At 46.6% G+C, this 18,429-nt stretch overlaps 1 protein-coding gene across 11 annotated transcripts in view; it reads right to left on the reverse strand.

Annotated features, from left to right (window-relative positions):
* Positions 1-1,749: 1,749 nt before the first annotated feature.
* The window catches only part of ENTPD4 (ectonucleoside triphosphate diphosphohydrolase 4), a 248,466-nt gene continuing 231,786 nt past the window's right edge, over positions 1,750-18,429 (reverse strand). Inside the window, exons 1-14 of one of the 11 annotated variants that reach the window (XR_008729809.1) lie at positions 10,896-10,992; positions 9,721-9,772; positions 9,189-9,386; positions 8,539-8,744; positions 7,860-8,010; positions 7,669-7,772; positions 6,966-7,025; positions 6,591-6,745; positions 4,906-5,072; positions 4,352-4,676; positions 3,513-3,598; positions 3,127-3,288; positions 2,528-2,865; positions 1,750-2,257 (exon numbers count right to left, since the gene is read on the reverse strand). Coding sequence is in view for 10 of the 11 variants with exons in the window: in XM_027803791.2 (XP_027659592.1) it covers positions 2,640-2,865; positions 3,127-3,288; positions 3,513-3,598; positions 4,352-4,676; positions 4,906-5,072; positions 6,591-6,745; positions 6,966-7,025; positions 7,669-7,772; positions 7,860-8,010; positions 8,539-8,744; positions 9,189-9,386; positions 9,721-9,740 (1,860 nt within the window). In the remaining variant the exon portion in view is untranslated. Of the gene's footprint in view, positions 2,866-3,126; positions 3,289-3,512; positions 3,599-4,351; positions 4,677-4,905; positions 5,073-6,590; positions 6,746-6,965; positions 7,026-7,668; positions 7,773-7,859; positions 8,011-8,538; positions 8,745-9,188; positions 9,387-9,654; positions 9,773-9,930; positions 10,311-10,895; positions 10,998-18,429 lie in introns of those variants that run through there. The other 10 variants (XM_055696148.1, XM_027803793.2, XM_055696150.1 and 7 more) reach the window with 10 other exon arrangements.

Genomic DNA, 18,429 nt, shown 5'->3' on the forward strand with positions numbered 1-18,429 from the left:
TATTCCCACAACCAATATCTGCTGGCAGTATGTTTTTACCATTACAGGAGGAAATTGTGTATTGGATTATTTTTATTCTGCCCTTCCTGAACCAAATCACTAGAAAAAGCAGGACAATACTGCTAGGATCCTGGAGCAGAAAATAAGTGAAGGGCAAAATAAAAAAAAAAAAGAAAAAATAAAAAAGTGTACACTGCAGAGCCATCACTGGTATGTGGGAAGCTTCCTGCCCATTCATGTCCCATTTTCCTGATCACTTTCTCACCACCATTCATCATATCTTTCTTCACATTCCAAACACTCCTGCTTCATATCTTCATTCCCCAGTGCGGAAACCCTAAAGCAGGCACACGATGCTTTACGTAAGTGCAAGACCAATCTGTCTCCATTACCCCAGTGCTGTACCTGTCCCTAGTGCATGCACCAAGCTTCCCAGCTGCAGCTTGCTCTACCAAAATCTTCTTAAGCTCTGGGGCCCACAAAACACATACTTCACTGTGCACAGTCCCAGGTTGTCCATCCTACAAGATAAGAAAGCAACGTCGAAACCCTGCAGTTGGTTCAAGCATGACATATTATATAACTTTAGACAATTGTTTTTCCATTTAAAAATGTTTATACTGCCTTAGTTAAGGCCAGAATAGGATTTTTTCCCATGACATTTAATAAAAATGAGCTTCTAATTCTATTAAAGAATCAATTTTAAAGTTATATATTAAGATATTTTATTTTTTGCATTCTCTTACATGTTCAGAACTTTGCTAAGAAGAAAATGATGCAGCATCTAAAACAAAATTCTATTTCAGGTCTGAAACGTTGTTCTTTCAACTTAATACTTTTATGATTTTCCTAAGTTTTTTTATTGGCATTTTTTAGATTGGGTTGGGTGGGTTTTTTTTTTTGCTTGCTGCATCTGAGACAGTATCTCTTCTGTTAAGGGATGCTTGGTATCTGCCTGGATTTTGCAAAGTCACACACTGATACTTCCTCTCCACTTTACCACTGACATCAGCCCTTGTCCAAAGGGGGCTGCTTTATCTAAGCACTCAATTAGAAGCTCTGTACACTAGTTTTAGGCATCTCAGGAACAGGAAGTACAGGCTCTGTAACAATTGGCAGTGTCAGTTTTCTGATAATTCTTATCAGCCTACAAGTGCAACAAGTTTGTGCCACAGTTTCAGACATCAGAAGTGAGAAGTCTATTATCTAAGCGTTCGCTCAGATGGTGCTCAAAAAATAGCAAAACACAAAACAGACCCTGAGCTGAAGTGCTTAGATTTGCCAGGCACAAAAAAATCCTTTATAAGGGGAAGACCCTGTTTGTTATTTCTGAACATTCAGTTAAAGATTCCGCTGCTGTTTCAGAATTCCACCAGATACACAGTTAATTCTCATGACTGCAACACAGCCATCTACCAGACACTGGGTGGAAGGAGCAGGAAATTTAGCACCTAAGTTTAGCTGCAGTTCAGCAGATCAAGCCTGAATTTCCTATTCAAAGGCAAAAGCAAGCATATCAAAAGAAGACAATAAAACAATTCAAAGTATCTGGAGTTTTAGATGAACAAACTGCACCTCAAGCACGACAAAAAAACCAGGTATCAGCTTGTCTAGCTCTCCAATAATGGAAACAGCATCCAGTTTTCCAGCATATTCACACCTACTAGAAGAGAAGAAAGTTTTGCCAGTTGGATACAAACAGCGAGAACAGAAGTGATAATGTGCAATAAAATATCCATACACCAAAAGTTCATATAAATCCCACTTTTAATCATGGACAAATTTACTTTCAAGTAAAAATAACAGTTTTAAATAAAATATAAATTAACAAATCAGAGTACTCAAAAGGCAAACAAAAAAAAAGACACTGTGCATGTCTACTCTAGCAGAAACAAGAACCTAGGCATATTCCAGTTCTCTTCACCCTACTGGAATTTCAGGGAGATCTCTGAATGATTATGAAACAGAAATAAAGGATTAAAAAGTAGTGACTTGTGCCACTATGAGGCTATAGCTTCCAAGACAAAAGGGGAAACTGTCACAAATAAAAACAAAACTGATTTAAGCCATTTTGTGGAAGCACAGCATTGGGTGCAATAGGTTTTTCTTCTCCATTAGAGTACTTATTCCAGAATATAAAATCAGATAAGCTGTCCTAAAAGTTTTTTTTTCTTACTGCTTTTGAAAACCCTGCACTTCCTTTTCTTTGACTGAGGAGACTCAGAATTGAGAAGTCAAGTGATATCAATCCTGGAATCTGGAAAAGAAAATAAAAACAGTCCTCATTCATCCTAGCTAACAGTATTTCACAGTCTCACCCGAAGGATGAGAACTCACACTCATTCCCTTACCATACATAGCTTAAGTTGCTGATACTCATTTACTGGTGACGAGCCTTTGCTCGTCCCATGACACAAAAGTGCAATATTAAAAACAAACTAATAATTTTTGGCAGATATCGTCTAACGAGACTAAGCCAAATTGACCCCATTTTCCCATATTTCCAAAGCCTAGCTGTATTACACACCCTGGGCAATCTGCTTCTTCAATGGTTTAAAGGGACAAAAAGGAGGAACCCTGAGGCAAAAATGGCTTTTTGCGTAGCAAGTCCAACAAAAGCTCTCCATCACAGCATCTCATCAGGGTCCTGCAATCTTCTGTGGTGGGAGGCCTTCCTCAATCCATAGGGAAGTAGACGAGCTGTTACGCAACATTCGCCTGTGGATCCGTCTGAGCCTTAGCAGGTAGAGCAGGATGGAGAGCAGCACAATCAGGAAACAGACAAAAAACAAATAGTGATTGTAAACAAAGGAGAAGCTCCTCCAGTGGGAGTGACTTCCACGGAAGTTTTCTTGCTGGATGTCTCTGAAAAGAATCAAAGGGACAACAGACATAAGTTGCAAACCTAACTTTGCCTCAGAGCCCATTATAGTAGAACAGTCTTTATCAAGCATTACTTGAGCTGCCTGAAATATGTACTGAGATTATATATGATGCTCTAGAAGCAACATCTTGTCTCCCCCTATCTGTCAGCTGCTTTGCCATCACTGTACTTCTTCCCTTCGCAGAACTTCCATACCTTCCACCCAACTGCTCCTTCCAGACATGTGAGAAAACAACTGGTACCTTAAAGGTAAAAACCGTGTTCGGTAAAGTATGGCTCCCAAGGTCCATTGCACCTCTTTATCATAAACCTGCAGAGCTGTTTTCAAATTGCTGTAACTCACAGGAAAAGAGAAGCCACTGTGAAATACTTCATACATCCAGGCAGACTTAAAACACTGGTACCTACAGAAAGAGTGGCATAAGGTCAGGCCAGCAGTTACAGTGTTCCAGAGGACTGGGGAGCACAATTAAGACACAATTATCAGTACTTTCTTTATGGCTGATGCAATATTTAAGGTTATATTCACGCTTTCAATGATTTAATTGAATGGTCATTTGGACATGACCTCAAGCTCTCCCTGGCAACTCTGCATGAATGAATTTGCTGTACAAACACAAATACTTACTTCAATCTGTGGAGATCAGCATGTGATGCATAAAGACCACGGTCAAAACGTTCCCGTAGGACAGACCACTTAGTGGCACAATAATCCTTCAAGAAAAAAAAAAAACAAAAACAAAAAAACACAACAAAAGACAGACTTCAACACTGCTTCTGCCTTGAGAAGAAAAAAATGCCAGTAAAGAAGATGCTCTGTAAATACCAAAAGCTAGAAAACTCAAAAGTAACAGCTTCCCTTGTACTGCTAGTAAGTCAGATCACAAATTTCACAGTATCTTCTGTAACATTTTGATCCATACTTGGCATTTGTGGTTGAATTAATATTCAGTAGCACTTAAAACTCTTTGGTCACATACTCTGAGATGAAGACCAAGACAACTGATTTTTAGGGCATTGACAAAGCAGGTCATACTCTTCTACTTCAGGAGAAGTAGCCTTACTTTAAAATGTCCCCAACAGATCCCTGCTAAGAATAACACCTGGGAAACTGGTACAAAATGTAGCAAGAGGAAAAGGATCTTTTTTCTAACAAGAACCAAGACATTCCTAAGAAGCAGCAAGGGGTGGAAGCAGCATGGATTTCCCCATTATCAGTAATTCTGCTGGAACTTGACTACCGTGAGTCCCATTCCCTCTACAGTCAATTTTACTACTGTGCCTTAAAACAATTATCCTAAAAGTAAACCTACTGCGGAAAAGAGAAGCCCTGTAACAGTTCATTGCAGGGTAGAAGGATGTTGGCCCTTTGAAGGAGGAGTTTTCTTGCAAGACTCTCAGAATAAAACACGCTTCTAGAGAGTAGCTATTTTGAATTGCAAAAACTTTATCTCAAAAAGACTTTACCTTTGCGGCTTTAGTAAATTTAGCAGCATTGTAATCTCCTCCCATGCGTAACACGTCCTCGGTGCAGTAGTAGAACTCTGAGAAACCATAGAATTCACTGTTCTGAAAGTGCACAGCAGGCTGATAGACACCATTAAGAGATGTCTGCGTTTCATTAGTCTTATTCATGAACGGTTGAATAATTTCACGACACAAATTGAAGTCTCCTGTTCCCCGCAAATACATTATCTGTCCGTTCTGCTGGATCTCATCCTGAGCATCCAGGGGCAGGCAAGGATCAAGGTAGGGTGAATCAGAAGTCATTCCAGTCTGTTTGCCCAGCAGCCTGTATAAAAGAGGAAGCACAGTAACAACTGCATATCAGAAACATCAAGCTCTGAGATAGGACAGCATCAAAGCAAAGCATCCTCATTTAAAGAAACTTCAGCATTGCACGCAGCATGCTGTAAAAATCAAGTTTTATGTCAGGACACTATTAAATATATTCAAGTTAGGGGGTTACTGAGCTCAGTGATGCACAGAAGCCATATCCCCAAGTGACCACAGCCAGCTACCTGTTTTTCAGCACTGTACTGGTAAATAGACTGTCTTCATATCTCTGGCGTGCTGCGTTTCCTCCAAAGCCAAGGAACGTTGCAACGTAGACTCTGTACACATGCTCGGTTTGATGAGCATCGCAGCCTAAATTGAATTCTGCAAGTAAGTTTTTGGCTACTTCTTCCTGTAGGTACACAAGCACCAAGATTAAAAGATGAGTTCTTTGGACAACTGGACTCCCTTGACGTCTTTAAGCTTCACCCCTTACTCATCTATTTTCCTTTTCACAAGGTCCACATTGCCTTCCACTTCATAGGGAGAACAAACCATATTGATTGCAGAGAACTGCATTATCACTACCGATACTCAAGGAACTGCAAAGGCCAGGAACTGCTGCTCTGGACCCTGAACTATCTTCCACTGTGAAAAAGTACGTGCTGTGGCTATTTATCTCTATGCTACCACTTCTGACCGAGTCCCCACGCTACCAATCGCTCGGCTAGGTAGATTTATGCTCTGCCCAGCAGAGCTGTTCTTCATTTTCCAATCTGGAACTCTCAAGCTTTTCAGGAGACCTGTCAGTCACTCAGCTCTCTTCACATACCATACATCTGTCACTTGCAGTAGCTTTTCGGATATTTAAGAGAGATGTAGCAGAAGCACTTGGTGCAGAATGCTCTCAGAAATACAGCGTAACCTTGCAGAGCTTCCAACTGATGTTGTAAATGAAAACCAGCACTAGCACTGTAAGCGCCACAGTTGTTTGACTCTTGTCATTCTGTGGGAACCTGGACAGGTTCCAGGACCAGAATATCTATTTTATGTTGGTTTATGTTCAGATAGAGACATACAACAGTCATCCTCAATTCTTCCTATCTCCAATTCATATCTGACTGGGGCAATCTGCTCTGAATCTAAAGGCCCATACTTTGGTTTAACAGCCCAAATGATTTGTTAGAGCATCTGTCTGAAATGCAGTGTAGTTATTAAAACCTGTAATAATGAAAACACGTCATTTCACAGGAAGACTTAAAAAAAAATACATACATCATTGTAACAGTGCATTGAAGAGTCAAAACATAGGGCTTTTATGCTATTCTTGCTTTAGATAATTTCTCAATTAAGTTAACGGGAAGTTATCCAACTTCAAAAATCGAGGAATTACTCTAGAACTTAGTGGACTCAAGTTAGAGCAGTTTACGTTCCATTTAAGACTTGTAACAAAGAAATTTGCTTCCTACAGCCGATGAACTGTGCTGAGGACACAGGTGGTATTTGAATAAACTGTACTATTACCCCCATGTCCTGTTAATCCCGTTTCTACCAACACAACTTAAAAGGAAGGAGTCATATCTTACATAAGAACCACCACACAACTTTAGGTTTCTAAATTCCAGAATAGTCTCTGAAGTGTAACACAAATTTTAAAGTTGTACACACAAACAGGCATGCACATAAAGAATGCAGGTCCACTTAGATTTAAAAATCAGTGGCAAACTCTACTAATAGAAATTAACTTTCTGAATGAACAAAACACAAATGAATTGCTTAGCTGATGAAGGACTCGTATTTGCCATCTTCTCTTGCCTTGGTTTTGGAATGTGATGTAATGAAGAATAGGGCTCAAAACAAAGAAAACAAAACAACAAATATGCATTAAAATAAATCAAAAGGAAAAGAAGAAAGTTGCACAGATAATAACCTGCTGCGAAGAGGCAAAGCTTACAGTTTTAGGGACTTCGTACGCTATCTGAGTCGACACTCCGCCCATGTCAAGAATACCCACTGTCCTCTTACGAAAGATGGCCTCTTTGTTTTCGCTGCCCGGGACATGCACCTCCACAATCGCTTCATCCTCTGGATAAAACAATGAAAATGCAGCGAGAAATAAAACTAGGGTGGGCCTAAAGCAGCAATACACTACTGCTGGTTAACTTTTCGTAGCAATGCAGATCATTGACATTTCACAAAGAAATTAAGCCAACAGTAGCATCTACACACATGCTATTTACTAACATATCTGTCTTAAAACCAGGGAAGGCCTTCCTAAGATCCAATTCCCAATTAAAATACTTACCATCATCTGTATGTTCAAATCTTCCAAGAACAAAGTTGATGCCAATCCATGCATATACTCCTAGAGGCATAAGAAAACATATTTGGACATTTCAGGAATGTCTGGTACTTATCATCTTAAAAACAAAGAGGGATATTTTGCATATGAGTTAAGATATATCACTGCTCATATTTAATTACATAAAACACTTAGAAGTTAAACATGTTAAACATTCCTGGCAAGTTATTCTAGTCCTCCTCTCCCAAGTCAAGGCTAGACACAAAACCTAATTCAACATACTGAAGACAGTCTGATGTCTAAATTTCCAAAGAAAGCATGTTAACCTTTGAAGTGATTTTAAGGCTCTCGTGATCTGATCGTGTCAAAACATCACTCCTTTAGAAACCAGTTTTCCCTGCAGAGTTGCTTCCCTCAAGAATGTTGTGACTTATCCTTACCCCTCCCTCCACAAAGCCAGAGAAAACGGACTCAAATTCCTGTTAAACTCATTTAAGTTATTTTTGCTGCCAATTAGAAAACGTTTAGACAAGTTAGAAGATCACAGCAGATGATCATCTCCACAATCCATATGTTGCTACTGAGGAATAAGGTCTCTCAACCAAAGCAGAATTTCCAAGAGCAACAACAAAACCCCCCAAATTATCCAAGTTGTGCCGTGAAAGTAATAAACATTTCAAAGACAGTTTTTCCAACATTAACCTACCTTCCTGTTTCCCTGAAATAACCTCTGCATGTGAGTCCGAAAACAGAAAATCAAAATGCACAGGAATATCAGTGAGCAGATCTTCAAGTATTGCCTTCTGCTGGCTGCAAAATTACATTTTGAACAGTTAAAAAATAGTCTGACACAGCAGGATCACTATTCTAAATGCTAAAAATAAGACAGCCAATAACCTTTCCGGCAGAATCCTCATTCCCGCGGTACACAGAATATAAAGAGGAGTCTCTTTGTGTTTTGCACGTGGCACATGTTGGGCAGCGAAGCTCAGAAGTGGAGAAATATAATCACTGACCTTTTCAGGAGAGCTGGCAAACTCCGAAATGCCTAGTGAAACAGATAAACACAAAAGTGAAGCAACTCAAGCTTTGTGCGTTTCCTGGAAAACTAGATAACCAACACACAGAAGAGAAATTAACAACCCCAAGCCAAACCCAGGGAATCAAACACAGAAATAAGAAGATAAGAATTAAGCTAACAATTCATCATCCTCTTAACCATAAACAAAACCCCGTATTAGATACAAACTGGTAACGTATGATTGGTTCAAACAGCTTTACAGAAAGCCAATTATTTATTCACTAGATAAACAGAACCAAGTTAACTGACAACCGAACTGGCAACTGTCTACTTCCACAGAGAATCATCTACCTCCTGCCCGTCAGTGTCACATTTCAAGCTTTAAAGCTGAAGAAAGCTCTCTGCAACCAAACCCAAAGAAATGTGGAGGGGTGCCACGCTGACAGCTCTCAAGTACCCTTTACCCAGACATTTTAAGTATAGGGGTTGAAAAAACAAAGCTAGGATAGGCCACTACCTAGAAAATCGCATCTATAATTAATTTCTTTTCAGTACCTGGTTTAATTTTCATAACCACTGGCTTTCTGTTTTTGTCCCTCATCTGTTTGATGTCCAACAGGTCATGTGGATTACCGTTGTGCCTTGGCCAACAATACACAAAAATCCTAGAGCCACTGCTGCCACAGTCCACAACGATGCCATAGTTCAGATTGGGGTTGTTTGTATCTGTAGCTTCAGTGTCAGTTACTCGGGCAAGATATCTAGAAGAAAACTAGGCATTACTACATGGCAATTAAGTTCCACATGGAAGTTTTTCTCAACATCAGACTCTAAACAGGACGACAGTTTTCATCATAGGAATCACACAGTTTCTACTATTGTACTGCTGCTGAAGAAAAAAAAAAAAAGCGCCACCCATAAGAATCAGATTCCCAAAGTAATTTCCAAAATAATTCATTATGCAATATTTTTGTGCCTATAGCTTTACAGAGCTGCTACAGATACATGAAAGAGATATCAGAAAGCTAATTTCTGATAAATTAAAATCAGCTTAGATATGGAAAGCTTCACTAAAAAAGGAGGAAGTTTTGCTCATACTTCCTCTGCCTCGTTCATGTGCTTTACAGAAACAACTCATCCTTTTTTTTCCTTTTCACACAAAACTACATTTCATTCCTTTCCACAAAAGTCTTTTCAGCTCTCACCTGTGGAACCTTTTGTCCCTGTATGCACGCCCATACTTATTGCGGATGACTACTAGAGAGTAGTAAAGCAAAGAGACAGCAGCAGCAAGTATTCCTATCACAACGATCTGTCGCAAAGTGGTGTTGAGAATACGTGGACATCCTACCGGAGAGATGCTGAAGTGCCAAGAAGCAGGAAGCAAACAGGAGATGCTGATCCTAAAATTCAAAGAGGATAATCTGCTTTAAAAAGGGACTTGATTACCAAAAAGAAGGACAATGCATTCTGAAACAAGCTAAGGACAAACAGATTCTTCACAAAACCTTTCACTTCGCTCTGCTCTAGCTTTGCTTTGCTCATGTTCTGGCTTGAGTGTAGTCAAGGCGCTATTCCCCCCTCTGATTAGCCATAAATTCATGATGAGGTTCACTGTCCTTCACTCAAAAGACATCACAATTTAATTTGACAGTCCTTTGGGATTCTTACCTCCCCATTTTGGGTTATGACCAGCAGAGAGAAAGACCAGCTGGTGTTCAAACATCAGCCGCTCACCTCAGACTGACAAGGCACATCAATCATTCTCAAAGCCATTGCTCTTCTGTTCCTGAATTAAAAAGGAAACATAGATGATCTAGACAGCATTATGACAAGCACTGCCAGCAAGTCGAGGGAGGTGACCCTTCCTCCCTGCTCAGCACTGGCGAGGCTGCGTCTGGAGTGTAGGTCCAGTTTGGGGCTCCCCAGGACAAGAAATACACAGACCTACTGGAGCAAGTCCAGCAGAGGTCTGCAGAGAGGATGGAAGCACTGAAGCATCTCTCACATGATGAGAGACTGAGAGAGCTGGGCCTGTTTTTCCTGGAGAGGTGATGACTCTCATCAATGCCTACAGACGGAGAACGTAAGGGGGAAGCAAACTCATTTCTCTGCAGTGCCCAGTGACAGGACAAGAGGCCAAAGGCACAAACTGAAATACAGGAAACTCCATGTGAACATAAGATAAATCCGTGCAGGTGGTGGGCCACGAGGACAGGTTGCTCCGAGAGGCTGTGCATTCCCCATCCTCAGACACATTCAGAGCCTGACTGGTCACAGACTTGGGCAAGCAGCCCTAGCTGACCCTGCCTGGACCGTTGCTGTTCACCACTCTGCTGAGGGAGGCGAAAGAAAGCCAGGCCCAGGCAGCAGTGCACCTGCTACACAAGGTCTTTACAAACAGAGTATCTTCAACTCTGCAAAGCTGGTCTCCAAAATGCAAAGGCTCCAGATGTAACAAAAAAATCAGCAAAATTAAAAAAAAAAACACAACCAAAAACCCAGGTAAATGCCGGCACTTAAACAGGGTCAGGTCTCACTCTTTCCCCCCCCAGCTGGTCTCGGCCCTTCCACACACGCCCCATCCTTCCGAAAGCACCTCCCCGAGGTGCCACGCAGCGTAGCCGCCCGCCCCCGCTGAGGGCAGGGCCCACCACCCGCACCGGCAGGGGCAAGGAGGGGAAGGGACAGGAGGGGGCAGGCCCTGGTGGCCCGCAGAGCAGCGGAGGAGGAGGAGGAGACCCGTCCCTCCCTCAGGGCCGCAGCAGCGGGCAGGCCGCAGGGCCCGGCCAGGTGTCACCCCCATCCCACTCCCCAGAGGCGCACCGGCGGCAGGGGCCCGCCGCGCCCACCCCGAACCGCCCTCCCCCACGCAGCCTCCCCCACGGAGAGACCCCTTCCCCGCTGCCCACCCGTGAACCGGGGCAGCCACCGCCGCGCTCACCTCCCGGCCCGCCGCATAGCAACCGACCACCGCACCACTTCCGGGTCCCACCGCCGGACGTGACGCAAGCACGCACAGACGTGACGCACGCACGCACGCATAGACGTGGCGCTGAGTTTCGCGGGGGTGGGCAGGGAAGGGATTCCCCAGGGGGCGTGGCCAGATGGAAGGCGTGACCACGGCGGCTGAGGGGGCGTGGTTATGCATAAGGAGGCGTGGAGAAGGGCGAGGGGGCGTGGCCAGGGCGGCGCTGGGTTAATTCTTAGCGCGACGCTGGGTGCGCAGCGCTGGTGGCTGTGGGTGTGTGTCTGGTGTCAACAGGCAGATACACCTCTGCAAACGGTCTATAAAGGTGTAAACAGACGTTTATAAAACAATACAATTAAAAAAAAAAAGTGTTTCTAGATTTTACAGTGGTACGGTAGCACCTGTCATTAGCGTGTATAAGTCATAAATAAATGAATTTGGTTAAAAAATAATCATAAAAAAACAAGCAAAAAAAATATTTCCTCGCCTGGAAGAGGCTGGAAATCTGCTGGGGAAGCATGGAACCCTCCTGTGCGCTGCCGCTGAGCGGCAGCACAGCTTGTGCCCAGGCTGGGAATGGGAAAGAACAAGTTTATCCTGGCAACTATAATTTATTAATGACAGGAATAACCTGGCAGAAGAGCTGGGGAGCTTTGCTGCTCATCAGCAGCTCATGGGGCGGCCCCGGGACCCGTTCCCGGCGGCAGGGAGGGCGGCCGGGCGCTTGGCCATGGATGCGTGTCCAGGTCTGGAGGGTGTTGTGGGAAGCTCTCGTGGGCTAAACGCTGTTTTTCCAGGGCTGAGCAATATACTGGGTGATTTTATAAGGTCCGAAATTGCTCCCCTGTGGTTGCTCTTCACCTGTGGGAGGGAAGGAGCCAGACCTGCTGGGCTGCTCTGGCTTCTCCACCGCTTCTTGTCCCCTCTGCCACCACAAACTGCTGTGTTACAAGCTTCGCCTTCATCCCCTGGAGCCCAGCAGGAGGAAACTGGGACAAAACTGGGCATCCAGCCTGATGGCTGCTGCCATTTTCTTCATGCCAGCTGGGTACCTGCTGCTGTCCTGTCTGTCTGGCCACCACATGCCCCTGTAGCCGCTCCTTTGGGATGTCCCAGCTGGAAACATCCCGTTCAGGCTTTGCCTTTGGACGGTGCGAAGCCTGGAAGCGAAGGAGCATTGCAGCTCCGCCACGCATTTCACGGCAGCATCCAGAAATGCAAATTCCTGGTGTTTGAAAGCAACGGTCGCACTGGGCACACAGAACCCAGATGTGGGCAGGGTGAAGGAGCAGAGCTGGGATTGTCGGTCTGGTCCCTTATGAAAAGCAGATGTGACCGAGGAGCCTCATTGCTCTGCTCAGGATCCTCTGCAGGGCTTCTCTAGCTGGAGGGGAACGTGGAAGGCAGCGGATTTTCACACGAGTTCATTTTCTGCCGTGTTTCCTCTTCTTCTTTCGCTTCTCATACGAGAAACTTTCATCTTTGCCTCCTGAGCCACTGTTGGTTCTTCTCAAAAACACTCTGGCTTTTGCTTCCCCACTGGGCGCAGAGCCACCAGCGCACCCAGCTGTCCCCGAGGAGACCCCCTGAGCCCACACACTGTGTTTCGCCTCTGGGTTCTGTGTATCGGATTTTTCATGACAGCCTTTGAACACCAGGTTTTGCACACCGGGTTTTGCATGCTGAGTTTTGCATACTGGATTTTGCAGGGCGGGTTTTGCACGCTTGATTTTGCACACTGGGTTTTGCACGCTTGATTTTGCACACTGGGTTTTGCACACTGGGATTTGCACACTGGGTTTTCATGCTGGGTTTTGCACACTGGATTTTGCAGGCTGGGTTTTGCATGCTTGATTTTGCACACTGGGATTTGCACGCTGGGTTTTCATGCTGGGTTTTGCACGCTGGATTTTGCACGCTGGGTTTTACCACCAGATAACCAGGTGTGGTCAGGGCTATGCTTCCCACCAGGGCTCACCGCAGCTGCTTTGCCACGTGCCGAGAACGAAGTTGCTTGTCTCCAGCGTATTTTTTCACATTAATTAAAGTGCTTTAATGAACTTCTCAGAGGAGCAATGTAGAAATATATTGACTAAGGCAAAGCAATGCACGGAGCCCCATGGAGCAAGGGCAGGGTGCCCAGGCAGGCCAGGGGAGGGGGCTTTGCTGAGGGTTGGAGGGAGGGCTGCAGCCACGCTGCACGTGTACAGGGTTCCAAAACAGGCAAGACCTGGGATTTCTTTAGGATTTAAGCATCACAAACCCTGTCCGCGGGTGTATATCCCTGGTTAGTTTGGACCAGGGCAGAGCAGACAGTATTGAACTTGCAGGAAAAGCTGTGCTGGGCGTGCAAGTCATCCCTAGCACGGCTGGATGTGGCCTCAGGCAAAAAAGCAGGTGCTTTGGGGTGGCAAATGGTGCTGAGCTAATGACAGGACCTCCGAGGAGAAGGAGCTTTTAGACCTGCTCTTGCTTTGCAAGATGATAGCAGAACCCCGGGGGCAGCCACAGGAGCTGGTGTCAGCACAAGGGAGCAAACCTGTCCCAGGGGCTCAACCCATGAAGGTGCTGAGCAGCTTGAGGAGCACGTCCCTTCAGGGCTTCACTCAGCAGGGTGGGCATTCAACCATCAGGCTGGTGGGACCCATCCTGACCTTGCAGGGGCTCCCACCGGCTGCACAGCTGAAACCCCAGCAGCCATGGGTCCCTTTCCAAGCTTAATTCAACCCAAAAAATAGTTGCTGCAACTCGTGACTCCGGGGGGAACTGCTGCAGGGCAGCCGGTTCCCGATGCTGCCATCATCTGCAGAGACGAAGCCACATGTAGGAACATGTCAGCGGCAGCAAAAGCTTTGTGGAGGGAAAAAAAAAATATTAAAAAAAAAAACACCAGTGCTGCCATCAAACCATGCAAACACAAAAGCTGTGCGGGGGGGGGGGGGGGGGCGCAGTTGCTGGAGGCTGACGGTGGTTTTGGCATCACTGGCAATTTTGGCATCACCGGCAAGCTCAGGCCAGGGGTTGGCCTGAGCTGGGCTGGGTGTTTGAAATATTGAAAAATAAGCTGAAATCGAGAGCTGCCGATCAAACCTTTGCTGCCAGAGCCTGCAGGCGGCACAAAATGGAGGCCTGGGAGGAATGCGCAAGTTGTTTTTGTGCGTGCTAATTATTTCCAGATGCATAAGCTTTGCAGCGACGGATTAAATATTAGTTGTTTGTGAATATATTTCATGCCACCGTTAACGGGGTCACCAGTGGGACTGAACCCTTCTCCGCTGGCTGGCTGTTGCTTGTGCTGGTGAAGCGAGCCGGGATTCTGGCTCGGATGCTCCGTTGGGGAGCGTTTTGCGCAGGAGGAAGGTTTCCTCCAAGCACCAAATCCTGCTTTGTTTCGCAATTCGGGGGAAAGCTGGGATGAAGCCACGCCGCTCAAATCCTCGAGCTCACTCTGACTCGGCGCCCAGGGAAAGCAGCTTGATGGAGACCCATCAGGGCAGCCTGGCAGAGCTCGCTGGAGACAGCATTTGGGCATCAGCCATCTCCAAAGGAGAAATCGCCTCTAAGACACGTGCAGGTCGACCCTGACAGCCTGAGCAAGGTGTGTGCAGGGTGCCAGCCCCTATCTCAGGGGAGCACATCGCCTGCCCCACCGCACCCTCCCCAATATCAGCCCGCAGCGGGGCGAGCAGATAGGGAGCAGCTGGGGCGCGGGGCGCCTGTCCTCGCTGATCACAGCCGAGCACCTGGCGGATCACCCAGGTTTTTGGCCGGTGGGGGGGTGAAGGGGATGTAGAAGAGGAGGCAGGGCTGAGCCGCGTCTCCCAGCTGGACTTTTCTTCTTGCGTTTTGGTGTTTATTTGTTAGAAACACCCCTCTCCCCATTTCGGAGCCGACGTGCTGGCTGCGCGTGTTCTGGGGTGAATAAAGCTGATTTTGTCTTTGCTTGCACTGTAGCAGCAGGCTAGGGCTGCCCAGCAGCCACGGCCCCAGCTGCAGAGCCCTCATTCCATCCTTTTTTGCTCACCGCCTTTTGACCACCCAACACCTTGCCCAGAAGAAGTGAAGGTGAAGCCCATCAGCATTAAAGAATTTGACCAAGGCCACATGAGGAGTCAGTGGCAGAGCAGGATCATTTCCCCAGCTTTAAACACATCCCATGAATGACAAGCCAGGGTTTTCTCCCTCCTTTCCGGATCTAATTTTGCTGCCTGCTAGCAAAAAAAAAAAAAAAAAAAAAAAAAAGTATGCTGTACCCATAGCCAGCAAACCCCGTGGGGTCCTTTCAGCCTCCTCTTCCCAGTGCCACCAGTCAAGCCCGAAAGCCCCACCAGCATGTGCTGTGCCTTTCCCATTGTTTCCCCAGGGCTTCAAACCAGAAAGGCAAGTCGATGAAAAAATTCGGTCCAGGAAGTTATACAAAAGGCAGGTTTAATTATACACATTGGGTATTGCCTCTCCCTGTCCCATTAATCCATCGAGCCAGGTAATGGTAAATTAGGTCAGATTATGTGAGCGCTGAAATAAAACCCAGAGGCCAAATTCCTCGCATCCACACCTTTACCTCTGAGGTTGCATAAATGTTAATGGGCGCTGGATGTGTCTGACTCGCTTTGGTGGAGCTGCAGCGCTGAGTTTTCAAATTCTGGCTGTTTTGGCTTAGGAATAACCCAGCAGCATCGTTAGAGCTCAATTCTCTCTCATTTACTTTGCATTCGTGCTCATGGCCCTCACCGGCATCAACTTAATGCACTGTGGTTGATCTGTTATGCATATGTTGGCTATGAAACAAATACCTGGGCAATCTGGAGTGCTGCTCTGGTGAATCAAGGCAAAAAGAGATGCTTGGAGTTTGTACCGCAGCGGGGATTAATGTTCTTGAATTTCCCATCCTGAGCTATTGGCACCTCGGTGCGCTCAGCGAGAGCTTAAAGCAGAGGATGCCTTACGCTGGTGTTCAAATAAGTGGGTCAGTCCACCCTGAAGACAAAACAATGCTGTGGGCTGATTTTTATAGCATTTGCTATAGAGATAAAAAATAAATGCATTGGGTGTCCTAGCAGCTGCTGTTTCCCTCTGGCTGCTTTTTCCCAGCAGCATCGCAAAATGCACCTGGGTGGGCAGGAAAACCCAGGCTGGTGTCAGAGAGATCCTTTCCCAGGGCATCTTTGCAGGCTGATGCTGCCCTTGACCTAAGGACAGTTCTGGGGAGTGAGGGCCATGCTCGTCGTTGAAAATTTATTTTAAGGCATTGAACATTTCCAAGGAGGGATGGGGCTGGGGGGGCGGGGGGCGGGCTGGTGGTGGTCAAGTGCCAGCGTGCCAGGAAGGGGCTGCATCCACACCACGCGGGGTGGGGAGCGTGCTGGGATGCGCTGCTCGCTGACCGCTGGCAATTCCCACGTGAAAACCATCCTTCCTCCAGCATAAGCATCTGGCACGCAAGCTAGCAAAAAAATAAAAAAAATAATTAAAAAAAAGGCTGTGGGGACATAAAGAAATAAGGTTGCAAGCATATTGCCCTTAACAACATACATTTGCTCTGATCCCTCCTGTAAAGTGAGTGTTTTTCATGGTGCCGTAAGCGGGTGCCTTTTCCTTTCCATCATTAAAAATACAATTACCTGCTGCTGAATGGCTAAATTAAAAAAAAATAATAAATTTACAAAGTCTTGTAATTTACTGCTATGTGGCATTGTGCTGCTGGAGGTGAAGCAGTGCTCCCCTTCCTCACCCCCAGTCCGGCACCCCTGCCCGCAGCCCCGTGATGGTGGCAGCAGGTCGTGTAAAGGATAAAATAAAACCCACCCTAAACCAAGGTGTTGCTCAGCTGTTAGAGAACTTGTAATTTTGGAAAGCGGAAAAAAATAATAATTAAAAAAAATAAATAAAAAGACATCTATCCCACTGGCTCTTGCTGATAAGCCACAGTTTCTGTGGTTCCCAGAAGGTGCCCACCTGCCAGCAGGACACTCCTGCCTTATCAGCGTGGGTGCAGCCACCCTGCCGGGCGAGGGGCTGCGATAAGCCCACCCGGGTGCCCCTAATCAGCTGCCCAGTGCCAGGCAGATGGCCCGGGGGCCACCGCCACCTTCTCTGGGCAGGGACATCCGACAGGCGGGAGCATTTTGCTGCGTTTTGCGGCTTGTTTCTCGTTCCTCAGCATTTTTCTGGCGGTGCCTTGTGGTTCTGCTGCTTACGAGCTGTCCCGCCGTGCAGAGGCCCCACGAAGAAGGTTACGTACCAGGGAGGACTCAGATCTGCGGGTCTGATTCATCGTTTTATTTAGCTGCTCGCCATGATGCAACGCGCGCGGATTGCGGCGGGGTATTTTGCAGCGACTTGTCGGTCTATAAACGAGGGCAGTCTGCAGCCAGATCGTGCTTTTAGCCCCACTGAGGTGGTGCTAAGGACATTTTAGCTTTGTCCTTTGCTGCTTCTCTGCTGTGAGGGGGTTTGGGGCTCGTGGAGCCCCCGAGGGACCTGTTCAGCCCAGGGGAGCTCCGGCACGGGGATGGGATGCACCAAGCAGGGGTTGTGCCCTGTGAAGCAGCGAGGGAATCGTTGCACAAGACCGATTTGTTTCAAAGGGAGGTTTTGTAAGTTGAGTTGAATTCACGTGGTTGATGACCTGCGAGGGATGACTCTTATTTGCCAGGCAGGGATGGCAGGAAACCATCCCAGAGACACAGGCAGCTCCTTTTCAGGGGGGTGGGACGCGTGACGTGACAAAACCGCGAGCCAGACCAGACTCCCCGTTTTCCCTCCCCAAACGATGAATAATTTTGTCCCTTCTTCATGAACATGGGGAAAACGCGTAGCCCGTGCATCTCTGCTTTGGCATCTCTGGCCGCAGCAGCTCCCTGGTGGTGGAGGGCATGGAGCAGAAGCAGAAAGGGTTCCTCGTGTCAGCGCTCCTCCGGGTTAAAGTGTAACCTGTGCCAGCACCGTGTTTCGGGCTGATTCACACTATTTATCAGGGAGCAAGACCTAAGGCTGTAGGGGAAAAGGCTCACTGAGGCGAGTGACGGTGGGATTTACCCCCCCCCCCCTCCCCCTGCCCTGCCAAAAGCACCAGCAGATCAGCTCTGTGGGGTGTTGTTTATTGGGTAGAAACCCTCGATAAACTATGTGGAGCAAGACTGGAAAGCGTTCCCCTTGGAGTTTAGATTCAGGCATTGCCTTGACCAAAGGTGCCTTACAAAAAAGGATGTTTTTGGGCCGGTGTTTTGTTCTACATCTCGCCGTGCTTGCCGGAATCACGCCCGCTGCACGTGGCGCTCCAGCTGCCGCATGGCATCGAAGCTGGAGAACGGGGTGTCAACCCATCGGTATCAACCCATCAGTGTCAACCCGTCCGTCGGCAGCACATATTTGGTGTCGTCCCTTTTGGAGGAAGCAAAGCCGCGATAACGTGGTGGCTCCTGCCAGGGCGGGGGTGGGGGGGTGGGGAAAGGGGGAAGAGATGGAGCGATTTA

This window comes from Falco cherrug, chromosome 18 (genome assembly GCF_023634085.1).
Source record: "Falco cherrug isolate bFalChe1 chromosome 18, bFalChe1.pri, whole genome shotgun sequence".
In the NCBI taxonomy this organism is placed as follows: domain Eukaryota; kingdom Metazoa; phylum Chordata; class Aves; order Falconiformes; family Falconidae; genus Falco; species Falco cherrug.